The sequence below is a fragment of the Amphichorda felina genome (genome assembly GCF_050947745.1).
Source record: "Amphichorda felina strain 45539 chromosome Unknown scaffold_3, whole genome shotgun sequence".
Lineage (NCBI taxonomy): Eukaryota > Fungi > Ascomycota > Sordariomycetes > Hypocreales > Bionectriaceae > Amphichorda > Amphichorda felina.
The window spans coordinates 2,342,730-2,358,208 of NW_028145047.1; the positions used below are offsets into that span (position 1 = coordinate 2,342,730).

Below are 15,479 nucleotides of genomic sequence, written 5' to 3' on the forward strand. Positions count from 1 at the left end.
GACGGTATAGGTTTTGACGGAGGGGTAAGATCGGACCCGAGTCACTGGGCTGAGGGCAGTACTCAGGGCCTACAGGATGGTTTGGTGTGTGAGTTGGGTAGAATGGTTCATTGGGTACAAAGCAGTATTGTACCACTACCTAAGTAGTCAGAGAGGGGCCTCGTAATCAGAGGTAGCTACGTAGGTATCACAGAATAATAGGCCTTATAGTTAGAGATAGAGAAAGCTACTACTACTACTACTACTACTACTACTACTACTACTATTATTATTATTATTATTATTATTATTATTATTATTATTATTATTATTATTATTATTATTATTATTATTATTATTATTATTATTATTATTATTATTATTATTATTATTATTATTATTATTATTATTATTATTATTATTATAAGATCTAGATAGGATATCCGAGACCCCAACTACCCCTGACGGCGTGAACGTCACAAATACTTCCGTACCGCAAAACTCACATGTATCGTCATGCAAATCTAGTAGTGTTGATAGATGTTTAACTAACAATTTACCTAACCCAGAGGCCGCCACTTTGGGTAACGTTAACCCTCCTCCCGATGCCAGCTCCGACTGCGACCCTTTCATGCTTGAATCCATTGTAAGACAGCCATGAGCGTGGTGTAAACCATGGCGACAAGGCCGAGAACCATCAGCGCTATATCCATGGCCTTGACCAGACAGCCTTGTGCTGCGCCCTTATAATGCAATAGAGCTGGATAAATGTATACGAGCGGCACACAAGCAAAGCTCCCAATCAATGATACAAATTTGTCCAGGTCAGTGGCGCCCACCATACTAATGCCGATACAGAGGATCATAACCAACGTTCTGAGCCCATTCTTCTTCCACTTGATGGCAAAACTTTTTGCACCAGACATACGCTCTTCGAAAAGACTGGTCTCGAGGATTCGCACGGCTGGGAAGAGCTGAACGGGCTCACCAGCAAGAACTGCCATGGAATACAGGAACTGCACAGCGTTCACAAGGGCAGAATCCTGTGGAAAATTGGAAATGACTTGAATCTTGGTTTCCTCGCCAAAGGTAGCATAGCAGAGGGCACCGACCGATGTGAAAATTATGGTAATAAGGAACATGACGAAGTAGAGGAGCCTGCCAAAGTGATGGGGCTTCTTCATGCTTGATTGGATGGGCAGAATGAGTCCAATACCCTCGAATGTGAAGATAGCTGAGCCGATAGTCAAGGTCCACGAGGAGGGATTGAAGAGTCGAACGGTAGGCTCGATTCCTCTACTGGCGAGGCTCAAGATATCATAGTACCATATGTAGACAAGGCCGACGAGGATAAAGACATCCGCAACAAGCGCTACAGGCCCCAGCTTGGAGATATGCCTGATGAGTGCAAGTGGGATCAGGGGGAGGAGCTGAAGAGCGATGAGACCGGGGACCCCGAGCCCGGTACTATGGCGACCCCCGGTGATAGCGTCCAGGAAGGCCCAGAGATTCTCAGCGGTGAAAATAAGGCCAGCACAGACGAACCCAAGCTGCGACAGGGCGATGGACCCAAGGATCAATCTACGGAAGCGCGGCCCGACAATAGCAGCACCTAGCTCACCATACCCACCGCCGTATTTCTCTCTGCAGTCGAGCAGGAGACGAAAGCAAATGCAGTTGATCAAAGACACTATCACTAGTGTCACTGAAGAGAAGAGGATGCCACCGTTACGGAAGGCCTTAGGGAGGAACATGATACCCGTTCCGATAAAGGCCTTGAGTAGCGTAAAGAAGGTTTTCGTGGTAGTGGCATCCCCCTCCCTCGCGAGGCGTCGGGAGCTACGGCGCCGGGGTGGGTGCCACCGTGAGAGTAGTGGGCGGGTTTCGCCAGGTTCCTCGCTATCTTCTATAGCAGATTCACCTTCTGAGGAATCACTATCCTCCAGATCCTCCCCAGCAAAACTGCCATAGAGGTCCAAAAAGTCGACGAAGCTATTAGCGACGACTAAAGGTCCGCCAGCTCGACGATGGAGCACCTGCTGTCGTAAATAGTGACGTCTGAAGCCTCCGGGCTCCCTCTGCTCGGGGTATGTGAGGTCGTCTTCGGGTTGGAGGCGAGGCGGCGGCTGGTGGGAGAATGTGTTGGCTCGACGGACAGGGTGGGCTTTGGCTTTCATTTTGTACATGTCGCGATGGATATCGCCCCCCTGGAGCTTGAGCGACGACTCAATACGATCGATTGTAGGAGTTTGTGTCCCCGAAATTCCACCAGTGCCATTGTCTTGATTAGCATTGGGGTCTGATTCCGAGGACTGGGGAGCGATTCCATCGGTGCCGGTGGTGCTGGGCACACGGCCAGACGTGGACTCGAATGCTGAGGCAGACGCAGCGCCTGCTGTATCTGTGGGCGTAGCTATCCCCGGGTCAAGAAATGGAAACCCCCCATCAGTTGGGTTACTAGGCCTGGTGTCTGTCTGATTGGGAACGCCTAGACTGATGTCGGGATCGGCCGAAAATCCATCGGGCAGGTGTCGATCGAGGATAGCGGCCTGCCGCCTGCTCGTCTCGGTGCCAGGCGTACCAACTGAATCTGACATAGCCACTGGTAAGATAGAGCGTAGTTTTATATAAGGAAGTAGTCTAGGTTCTAAGCCATAAGTTGAGAAGATATAGAGGATAAATATCGGCGATTACGATAATAAGGTAACAAAGGTTAAACTTAAACTAGCTTTATCTTTATACAAATATTAGTATTTATATTAGAAGATCATATATATACTAAAATCTAATATAGTATTATATAATTAATTAAAATATAAAAGATTTATAATAAATTATTTATTTATTAAGAAAGCTATTTATTATATTATATTATAAATTTAGGTTTAGTTTATATCTTAATCTATAGATTATTAAAATAATATATATTTTTCTATATAATTATTTATTAATTAAAATTAATATAAAATAAAAGATATACCTTTTAATTATTTATATAAATATATATAACCTAATAATGAATATACTTTATAGAATTAAAATATATAAATATTATTAAAATCTAGCCTATTATAAATTAATATATATATATATATATATTATAGATTTTTTATACTTAATAATAAAGCTAATATAAAATATTAAATAATTTTTATCTTAAGATTATCTTAATTATTCTTATTAAGCTTTTAATATTTTTATATATTTTTTATTTTATTTTTTATTAATAGTTATTTTAAAAACTTATATATATATATTTAAAGATATATTATTTTATTATAAAATCTTAATATTTTAAAATTTCTATAAATAAAATAAATATATTATATTATATAGTAGGTATATTTTTATTATAATTATATAGTTTATATTTATTTTATAAAAAATAATTTATTTATTTATATATAAAATATATATAATTATATTAGGCTAGATATATCTTTTTATCTATATTTATTATATTATATTATAAAATAAATTTAAGGTAATATTATAAATAATATATAAAGCTTTATTAAATTAGATAGATTAGTTTAAAAACTTATTTATATTTATTTAATAATTTTAGAATTTTAAGCTTTTAATATTATTTATTATTAATTTAAAATAAATAATTTATTTTATTAATAATTATTATATTATTATTTTAAAAAGTAATTATTAAATTTTATATTTAATTAAATATAATATTATTTAAATTTTTATAATATTAGATAAATATAATATATTAACTAATATTTTTATTTCTTAATTAAAATAATATTTCTAAGATAATAATAAATACTATATCTATTTAATATATTAAAAAAAGTTTTTTTTAATATATAATTATAAAATAAAATAATACTTATAGTAATAATCTTATATATTATAATATAATATTAAAAAAATTATTATTTAATATTAATTATATTAATTATAATATTAATTTTATTTATAAGGTAATATAATATTTATTATTTTTTTTTATTTTTAATTATATAAAGTTACTAAATAATTATATTAATTTTTAATAATATAATATCTTATTTATATTATAAAATTATTAAAAACTTTATAAACTAAATATTTTATTTTATTAGTACTTTAAATCTAATTATATAATTTAATCTTATAATATAATAGATTATTTATTATTTATATTTTATTTAATTATTTAATATAATAATTTTAATATTAATTTATTTTAATTTTAAGTTTTTTATTAAAAATATACTTAAAATAATTCTTATTTTTTATATTTTAATATATTTAAATCTTAAATATTAAGTTATATTATTTATCTATATTTTATTATAAGTGATTTTATTTTTTTTAATTTATATATTATTATTTTTAATTATATTAATAATATTTTTTAATACTTTTTTACTTTTAATATATATATTATATTTAAATTTTCCTTATTAAAAAGTTCCTTTAATATAAACTTAGGTTTATTAAAGTTTAATAAAAATAACTAGATTATAGAAATATACCTTATAAGATATTACCTTTTTATTAATAAAAATTATTTATTAGCCTATTTATAAGTATAAAGCTAAAATAAATCTATTATTTATAATATAATATTATAATTATACTTATAATCTTATTATATTAAGTATTATTAATACCTTAGTATTAAATATTAGTTATAATTATTAATTCTATATTATAATATTATAAGTATTTTATTAAAATATTAAGTTAAATACTATTATATTATTATTATCTTATAATCTTTTTTTAGAAATACTTAATATACTATAAATAATCTATTTTCTTTATACTTAATTAAGATAAAAATACTTAAGTATTTTAGTTTTATTTGTTTTATATATATATTATATTATTTAGTAAAATCTATTAATTATATTTTATTAATATATTATAAGTAGTATTAAGGTTTAAATTTATTAATATATAAAATATTATAATCTTTAAGAGTATTTATCTTAAATAAGAAAATAATATATTTATAAACTAATATACTTTAAAACCTAAACTAATATAATAAATTAAAGTATTAGGTCTATTTATTTAATCTTAATCTAAAAATAAGTTATAACTAATATTATAAGATTTTTTATAGTTTTTTATATAATATAGGTTATAGCTAATATAAATATACGAGTATTATTTACCTATATATAAAAGTAATAAGATTAGCGATAATGGTTATATTTAATATTACTACGCTAAATTTATTAGTATTTTAAATAATAGATAGTTATAAGGAATATAATATAATACTTAGTATAAATTATATTTTATTTATTTAAGATATTATAAAAGTAATATAAAAAAGTATAAATAAATTAATATTAATCTAATAAAAGTAAAAAAGGTATAAGTTATTCTTAAGATAATAAAGGTAAATAGAATAAAAATACTTTAAACTAAAAATTATAAGTAAATTCTTTAATTTAATAATATATTTAATTAACGTTTAAGAAATTATAAATAATACTATTTTAAGGTAAATAGATAAAAAGATTAAAAATAATATAAGATTAGGAAAGAACTTATATTATTTAATAAACCTTATAGTAAGATATAAATACTATTTATTCTATTAAGAAAAAATTAAAAATAAATAAAATATTAATTTATATAAGATAAGGCTAAAGCTATTATATTATAGGTATATAAAGTATAAAGGTCTTCGATAATATAAATATACTTATTTTAATATCTCTAATAATAAAGGGATTAATAAAGAAATAATAGATTAAGCGATATAAAATATAACTAAAAAAAAGTATATATTAATAATATATAATTAAATAGGTTTTATAATACTATAAGGAAATCTTAATACCTAAGAATAAATACCTATAATAGGGTAATTATAATATATAAACACTAATAGTATATAAATAAGCCTTTACTTTTCCTATAAAGGTTATAAAGGCTATATAATATTATCTTTATATATAACTTCCTCTATTATTATTTTACTTATAATATAATATAAAACCTATTATATATAGTTAATAATTCTAATAATTTAATTAACCTAATAAATAAAGATATTATTACTTATTATATAAATTTAATAATCTCTTTCTTATAAAGGTATCTTAATATTATATTTATATTACTTAATCATAGAAATGCTTTAGATCTATAAAAATATCTTACTATATTATAGCGTCTTAGGAGTTTATTTTTATAGTCTTTTATATAAAAGTAAAAGATTCTTAAAATAAAGATATTACCTTTAAAAACTTAATAATATATTAATAAGGTCTATCTTCTTTAGATTATTTATTTATATATAAAATTATAAAAGGTTAAGAAGATATATTATATTTATATTTTATATTAGTTTATTTTAAGAACCTAAAAAGACTTCAAAAAGGGGGTTAACTTTTTAATATAATATCTCTAATATTTAAAAGACTATATAATTAATTACTATTATCTCTTAGTTAAATATTTTATAACTAAGTCTAGTTAACCCCTTAATATATATTTAATTAAAGTATAATCAGATATTAATACCTTTAAGTATTAGGCTAAAATAGTATTTTTACTATAATAAAATTAGATATATTAATCTTAATTTTTACTAGTCTTATAAGAGTAGAATAGCTTAATATATTCTTAATAATTAAGTTAAAGGTATAAGCTATTATATTTTTTATAAAAACATTAATATTTTAATTAGATTCTTTTTAAGCCTAAATAATATATTTTTTAAGGTTCTTATTAATATATTATTAATAAAATTATATAAAAAAGGAGTTATCAAATAATTTTAATATAATAATATTTTAATTTTAATATACTATTAATCTATAAATATTAAATTAAAAATATTTAGAATTTATTAAAAGGTTTTAATAATATAAATTATATTTTATTAGTTAATAATTTATTTAATTATTATTATAATTTTTTTAAATATATATTTTTATTTTTTAATAGTATTTATTATCTTAAGTAAATAACCTTTTAAAAATAACGTTATTTATAAATATATAAGTAAGTTAAATATTTTAATATTAAAAATATAATTATTAATTATTTCTAAAATAAGATACTTCTATATTAGAAAGATAATACCCTATAATAATTTAATATAAAAATATAATTAAAAAGCTAAAAGAATTATAATAATAATTTAAGGGTATTATTTTAGTATATAAGAAATAAAATACTAATAAAATTTAACCTATTAGTTTTCTTAGTAATTTTATTAATCTTAAAATTATTAATTTTATAATTTTTAAAAAGAATCTAATAATTATATTTTTATATTTTAATATATATTAATTATCTATAAAATATACTATATATTTTATAATAATTATTAAAATGATTTTAAAGAATTATAGTTAAATAGCTTTTCAATTAAATAATAGTAGATATCTTTAAACTTTCACTTAGAGAAAAGAATTATATTATTATATTAGTAATTAGTATAAAACCTATAGTATCGTTTTATAGGTAATTAATATAAATTAGCCTTTAATTATATATTTACTTTATTATATTTATATACTAAGTATACCTTATAAGGCTTTTTAAACTAATATTATTAATACTTAGTAGTAGGATATATATATATTAAAGACTATTTAATATACGTTATACCTTTTTTTTCTTAAGGTATTCTTATAAATTTAGCTTTTTAATATATACTTTTATATCTAAGATTCCCCTTTTAAAGATATTTATTATCTTTGATATGAAAATATTATATCTTATAAGTATTATATTTAGCGACGAACCTATAATAGTAGTCTTTATATTATTATACACCTTATAGGAAACTTATATAAATAGAAGTAATTTAATCTATATTATAAATTTATCAAGATAAGAATACTATAGATAATATTTATAAATTTAGTTTATTTATTTAATCTAGTTACTATCTATATATAGGTATAATATTATATAGTATCTTAATTTTACGTTTGAAAATATATAGATAACTAAAAGTAACTAATAAAACCTAACTAAGCCTTTACTACTAATAATTCTTTATAAAACCTTATAGATTAATTTAAATTTAATATAATATAATAATTATAATTTATATAATAAAAAATATTAAATGCTTTATAAATTAATTTAAAATTATTAAATTTATATAAGCCTTATTCTTATAACCTTAATCTATCTTAAAGCTTATAATAAAATCTATTTATGGTTCTTATATTAACGTTATAAGGATTAATAATAAGTTCTATTATTTATAAATATAATATAAATATAAATATAATCTTTAATAACTTTAGTTTTATATAATACTAATAAAACTTATAATATAGGAAATTTATTATTTATTTAATACTAATATATCTTATTATATCTTATTACTAGGTTATTATAATATAAATAAGATAGATTTTATTATATTCTAATTTATTTTAATATAAAGATTCTATTCTTTTTTTATATAAACCTTATAATTTCATAATATTTTTCTTTTTCTTATAGTACTTATTTATATTATTAATTAATTATACTTAATATTATTAACTATTCCCTTTAACCTATTATTAATATAATTAGTAAAAAGGATATATCTATATTATCTTTTAACCTTACCTATAAGTTACTTATAATACTCTTAGAATAGGTTTAAAAAGTTTATATTATAAATTCTAATCTATATTTTATTATATATTATAGAAATTTATTTACCTCATCTTATAATATTTAAATAATATAAGATTTTTATTAATTATATATAAGTTTTCTTCTTTTATATTTATTATTTATACCTTTAATCTAAATTATTTTCTAACTTAAGTTATCTAGATATAGATTTTAGTTTTATTACTTTTAGTTAGATTTATATTAATTAGTCTTAATCTCTTTATATAATTTATATTATAGTTATATTAAATATATCTTTAATAAATCCTTAAATATATTAGTTATTTATTTTATTTTATTATATTTAATCCTTTATTATTCTAAAACGCTTAGCTAAAGGTAGAAAATAATATTATATTAAAGCATAAGCTATAAGCTAAGAAGATAGATTAATCTATAAGGTAAAAATCTTTTTTAAAGATATCGATGATATAATTAATAATATATATTCTATTATTATAAATCTTTTATATATATTTATAAAGGAAAATTATAGGTTTAACTATAGTAATAAAGATATATACTTAATTCTAAAATCTATTATAAATATTTTAATTTTTATAGATCTATATATATCTTTCTAATTATAATAAAATATATTTAATAAATATTAAATATATTATAGATTATAATAGAAAACTTATCTTAAACTTAATTATTTATTAATACTAATATATAATAATATAAATTCCCTAATAATAGCTTATAAATCTATAACTTATAAAAGGATATCTTAAATATTATAAACGTATAATCTCTAATATACGAAATCTAATAGATTTAAAGGTATAACTTTATTCTAATAAAACTAAAGCTATTTTATAAGTATATTATAAATAATATTTACCTTTAAATAATTATTAAGATTAATAATAATCTTATATAGGTTATACTTTTAGATTAATCTTTTAATATAAAATTATAATATTATCTTTAAGCTAAAGGTCTTAATTAATATATATTTATTTTAATTATTTAAAGTTTCTTTCTATTATTAAAAAGGTTTAATTTTATTTTAAAAGGTTTTAAATTTATATTTCTAAAATATTTTACTATTTTTATTTTATATATTTTTAATATTAGATTTTAATATAATATTAAAATATATTAATTAAATAAAGGTTTATTTTAATATTAAAATTAATATATTTTAAAATATTCAATAAAACTTAGTTTAATAATTATTATTCTTTAAATTTAATTTAATTATTATAAGGGTTTTTTATATATATTATCTATTAATCGTATTATATATATATATATATATATATTAATATTAATTAAGTTAAAGCTAAATAAGATCTTCTTAAAATATTAATAATATCTATAAGTATTATATTTAATATATTAATATTATTATAGGTATCTACCTATAATAATATCTTTTTTTTATCTTAAAATATCTTTAGCTTTTATAGCTATAGAGATATAGACTTATATAATTACTTATTTCTATAATAAGATATAATCTAAGCCTAGGCTTTTTTCGATTAATAGGTTAAAAGAGGTTAATACTCTTATTAGGGTTAAGGGCGGTTTTAAGCTATTATATCTAAGAGTTAGGATTCTCTCTATTAAGGGGTTTCCCCTTATATTAAGAAATGCTAATTAGGTATAATTATATATATTAATTATCGTAACTCAGGTAGCTATATTAAAAGCTTTAGGATTATAATAAATAATATAGAGTAAGGTTAAATAGCTAAGCGAGACAATAATAATAGGTCTATTATATTATAAGACTAAAGCTTATTAAGTAATCCATATAAGGCTATATATTTATATTATAGATAAGGTATATATATACTAAATATATAACTAGGGTAAATACTATAGGCTAGGTCTTATTTACCCCTAGTATTTACCCGCTATAATATATAATTAGGTCTAGGGTATTATAAGCTAAGGCTTATAAACTATAAAGGTTAAATACCAGGGGTATATAATTCCTAGCCTATAATATTATAGATATATTATAAACCCTTAATATTTATCTTATCTATGATATTATTAGATTTTATTATATAAATTAAGTAGTTATTTATTATTAAAGTATCTTATTATATTATAGGTTTTTAAGAGGGCTATCTTATCTTATAATATAAAAAAGAAAGGTTAAATTAAAAGCCTTTAACGTCTTATATTTAACTTTTACTTTATATTAATAAACTTAATATTTATTCTTATTAAGATTTTAATATAAAGTTATAGAATATAAAATAATATATTATTTATATTCATTATATATATAGGTTTATATAGTATTTAATTATATTATTATAATAAATACTTTAAATAACTAAAATAATTTTAAAAAGCCTTTAATTAAAAACTAATATTAATTTTAATATCTTTTAAATCTAACTTATATTATAATAAAAGAGTAAACTATTAAATTTTTAGCCTATTATAATAACTTATATTTTAAAAATATAATATTTTATAATATAATCTCTATTTAGTTATAATAAAATAAACGATAATAATTATATTTATTAATAATATATAATTTTATTTATATTTATTAATAATATATAATTTTATTTCTAATCTTATTTTATTAAGAATATAATCTTAGATTAGATATTCTTTTATAAGAAAGAGTTAATTATATAATTAAATAAATTTTATTATAATATATATAAGCCCTAATTACCTAAAGATAAAGATATCTATAAGAAGGGGATAATTATAATAAATATATATTAAAGATATATATTAAATTTAGCTAATAATATATTAGATTTACTTATATATCTAATACTTATATATTTTATTATAAAATATATATATATATATATATCTTATAAATATTAAATATATTATAAGATATTTAAGAAAATAAAATAAAATAAAATAAAATAAAATAAAATAAAATAAAATAAAATAAAATAAAATAAAATAAAATAAAATAAAATAAAATAAAATAAAATAAAATCAGCTTTTAATTTATATTAATACTAACTAATATAAATATATAAATAATATATTATATAGATTTAAAAGAACTATAAAAATTATTTTTATAAAAATTATTTTTAAAATATATTTATTTATAGTAAGATTTATATAATTATTTTAAGACTTAAAATTATAAAAGATAAAAATTATATAATATTTATTTAATTAAACCTATATTATAAAGGTATTATATATATATGTATATACTTATATATATATACTTATATATTAATATATACCTAACCTTAGAATTAGAAAAAGATATTATAATAATTTAGATCTATAATAATATTTTTAAAAAATTAAATATTATTATTAATTTTAGAATAAAGATTATTATTATTTTAATATTACTATTATATTAATAAGTAAAATCGTAATAGTATTATATATATTATAGTTCTAGAAGTTTATTAATAAAAACGCTTAAAATCATCGATAGTATTAGTATAGCCCGGTTATCGTTATAGCATCTATTCGGTATAATAGCACTAATTTACCATAGCATATCATCATTAATAAGCTTATTTTAGCTATACTCTCGTAGGTCCGATAGAATACGAACGACTTAGGTTAATACTAGAGTATATATCTATTAGTAGGGTATATATCTAATAGGACCTGACTTTTTGACCGCAACCTTCGTACGTACGTAGTTAACTTGGTTGTAGTAGTACCAAGCTCGCGCCCGCTAAGCCTACTCCCCCACTTTCCTTCCCTGTGGTATTAGTGGGGTAGTCACAACCAAGATGTCTACTTGTCCACTACTCGCACCGGCCAAAGTTGGGGTAGAGTTGGAGCTCTATCTCACCTTCCCCCCCTAGATCCACGTCATTTAGACAACGAAATTCTACAAACCCAACGTTCTTTACTAGCGAGCCCTTCTTTCTTCGCTGCTATACCTCGACCTAGAACCTCAACATTTGAGACTAGCCCTGGAGGGCGTTGACATCCGTGGCGATGGATTACGAAAGTCAAAAGGAGCAGTGGAGCGAAGTGGAGGATTGTGATGGAGTGCGTTTGAGCTGGAACGTGTTTCCCAGCTCGCGAATGGTAAGTCTTTCGTGGTATTCCTCGAACGTATTAGATATCTAACTGTGTGGCTAGGAAGCGTCGAGACTCGTTGCCCCGATCGGGGTACTATACACCCCATTGAAAGAGAAGCCGGAGACACCTCTGCTCCAGTTCGAGCCGGTTACTTGCAAGCAGCCATGTCGTTCAGTGTTGAATCCCTTTTGGTGAGCCCTCGCCGGGTGCAATGAACAGCCGGGATAGCAGGAACATGGACAGCGTAGACGGATGCGGCTAACACCTATGTTTAGCCAGGTCGACGTCCGGGCTCGCGTCTGGATATGCCCCTTCTGCCTATCGAGGAACCAGCTGCCACCTCATTACAAAGACATCACCGCAAACGCAATCCCCCCTGAATTGCACCCGGCGAATACCACGATTGAGTATCGGTTATCGCGTCCCGCCTCTGCGCCTCCGATTTTCCTCTACGTGGTGGACATGTGCCAAGAAGAGGATAGTTTGTCTTCACTGAAGGAGTCCCTTGTCATGAGCCTCAGTCTTCTTCCTGAGAATGCTCTGGTTGGCCTCATTACTTATGGGACAATGGTGGGATTTCCATGAAACGCCAGCATGGGTTCTTGCTGACTTTATGGCAGGCCCACGTCCATGAAATTGGATACGAGGAGTGCGCAAAGTCGTACGTCTTCAGGGGCAGCAAAGACTACTCTGCTAAGCAAGTGCAAGAAATGCTAGGTTTGTCTTCCTCCGGCATGCGACCTGGCATGCAGCCGCAGCCAGGAAGGGCAATGCCAATGGGCCCGGCCTCTAGGTTCCTTCTGCCTGTGCAGCAGGCGGAGTTTCAGCTCACCAAAGTTCTGGAGACTCTCCAAAAGGACCCCTGGCCTGTAGCCAACGACCGGCGGAGTCTGCGGTGTACTGGAGTCGCTTTGAGTGTCGCTGTTGGGCTTCTTGAATCATCCTTCCAGAACTCCGGAGCTCGCATCATGCTCTTTGCTGGTGGACCCGCCACCGAGGGGCCAGGTATGGTTGTTGGCCCCGAGTTACGAGAGCCGATTCGATCACACCATGACATCGACCGTGACAACATAAAATATTTCAAAAAGGCCCTCAAGGTATGAATACCGCATCTCGGTCATCTTGGAACACCAGCTGACACAACCTTTTGTGTACTATAGTTTTATGATAACTTGGCGAAGCGCACAGCCCACAATGGGCACATTATTGATATTTTCGCGGGCTGCCTGGATCAGGTTGGCTTGCTTGAGATGAAGGGCCTATGCAACTCAACTGGCGGCCACATGATCCTGACAGACAGCTTCACCTCGTCAATGTTCAAGCAATCGTTCGTGCGCATTTTTGAAAAAGACGGCGATGATAACTTATTGATGGGCTTCAACGCCGTCATGGAAGTTCTCACAACCAAGGAACTCAAAGTCACCGGCCTCATCGGGCATGCTGTCTCGCTGAACAAAAAATCCGTGTCCGTGGGCGAAACGGAGTGTGGCATTGGTAACACCTGCTCATGGAAGATGTGCGGCATCGACCCGCAGGCCAGCTATGGGGTCTATTTTGAGATTGCCAGCCAAGGCCCGCCAGCACACCAGCAAGCTCCCCAGAAGGGCATGATCCAATTCCTGACGTACTACCAGCATTCATCCGGCCAATTCCACCTTCGCGTGACAACAGTAGCACGCAATCTAAGTGGTCCGGCTGGCGACCCAGCAATAGCACACTCTTTTGACCAGGAAGCTGCTGCTGTCCTAATGTCGAGAATAGCTGTCTTCAAAGCAGAAGTTGACGATGGACCTGACGTGCTACGATGGGTTGATCGTATGCTAATCCGGTTGTGCTCGAGGTTTGCGGACTACCGAAAGGACGATCCTTCGTCTTTCAGACTCGAGAAGAATTTTACACTGTATCCCCAATTCATGTTCCACCTCCGACGAAGTCAGTTCTTGCAGGTTTTCAACAATTCGCCTGACGAGACCGCTTTCTACCGCCACGTCTTGAACCACGAGGATGTCAGCAACTCGTTGGTCATGATACAGCCCACTTTGGATTCATACACATTCGACCAAGACGGCGGACAACCCGTACTCTTAGACTCGGCCTCAATCCAACCCACGCACATCTTGCTCTTGGACACCTTCTTCCACATACTGATCTTCCACGGCGAAACTATTGCGGAATGGCGGAAGGCAGGATATCAGGACCAAGAGGGTTACGAAAATTTTGCCGCCCTCCTCGAGCAGCCCAAGGAAGACGCCAGGGTAAGTGTCTTATATAACCTTGTACATGGAGTAGGACACTAAAGGGTAATAGGACCTAATCACCGATCGGTTCCCTCTACCTAGATTCATCGTCTGCGATGCTGGTGGCTCTCAGGCCCGTTTCCTGTTGTCCAAGTTGAATCCGTCCACCACACATACCACGGGTGCGTACGGTGGAGTGGGGGCTACAACCGCCCAAACAATCTTCACCGACGATGTCTCGCTCCAGACATTCATGGAACACTTGATGAAGTATATTGACCCATGACGCATGAATTCAGATCCTAAATGAAAGCTAACTGGTCGTGACAGACTTGCAGTAAGTGGAACAACGTAAGGGCTTTCATAGATGTACAAGCGTTCCCGGAGTGATTTTGAAGCATTGGGGGGGCCACCGATAGTCCCTATCGGCTGTGGTATCCGAGGTAGAACAATAAGTGTCCTGGGAAGCGGCGTTTTGTCACGCAAATGTCCAAGTAATCATACAACCACGCGCATTTTCAGCTAGCCGAGATGGGAGCACAAAGAATACGAACCCCCCTGATTCTCATCAAGATTTGATAAAGTATTCATAGCCTATGGAACTTCGCATCCCCACAAGTTGGGCTGTTCGCAATGGCCGACTCCATCTTCACGTAC

At 27.2% G+C, this 15,479-nt stretch overlaps 2 protein-coding genes across 2 annotated transcripts; one reads left to right on the plus strand and one right to left on the minus strand.

Moving 5' to 3' along the window:
* Positions 1-608: 608 nt before the first annotated feature.
* ACO1O0_003429 (transmembrane amino acid transporter protein-domain-containing protein) lies at positions 609-2,576 on the minus strand (the record flags this gene model as incomplete). The annotated part of the gene is made up of 1 exon (XM_083192883.1): positions 609-2,576. The coding sequence occupies one exon, from the start codon at positions 2,574-2,576 to the stop codon at positions 609-611; it is 1,968 nt and encodes a 655-aa protein (XP_083051940.1).
* Positions 2,577-12,498: 9,922 nt separating this feature from the next.
* Positions 12,499-15,177, plus strand: SEC23 (GTPase-activating protein S23; the record flags this gene model as incomplete). The annotated part of the gene is made up of 7 exons (XM_083192884.1): positions 12,499-12,591; positions 12,646-12,776; positions 12,861-13,155; positions 13,206-13,682; positions 13,746-14,840; positions 14,893-15,092; positions 15,153-15,177. 7 exons carry the CDS (start codon positions 12,499-12,501, stop codon positions 15,175-15,177), a joined length of 2,316 nt encoding a protein of 771 aa, XP_083051941.1.
* Positions 15,178-15,479: the final 302 nt, after the last annotated feature.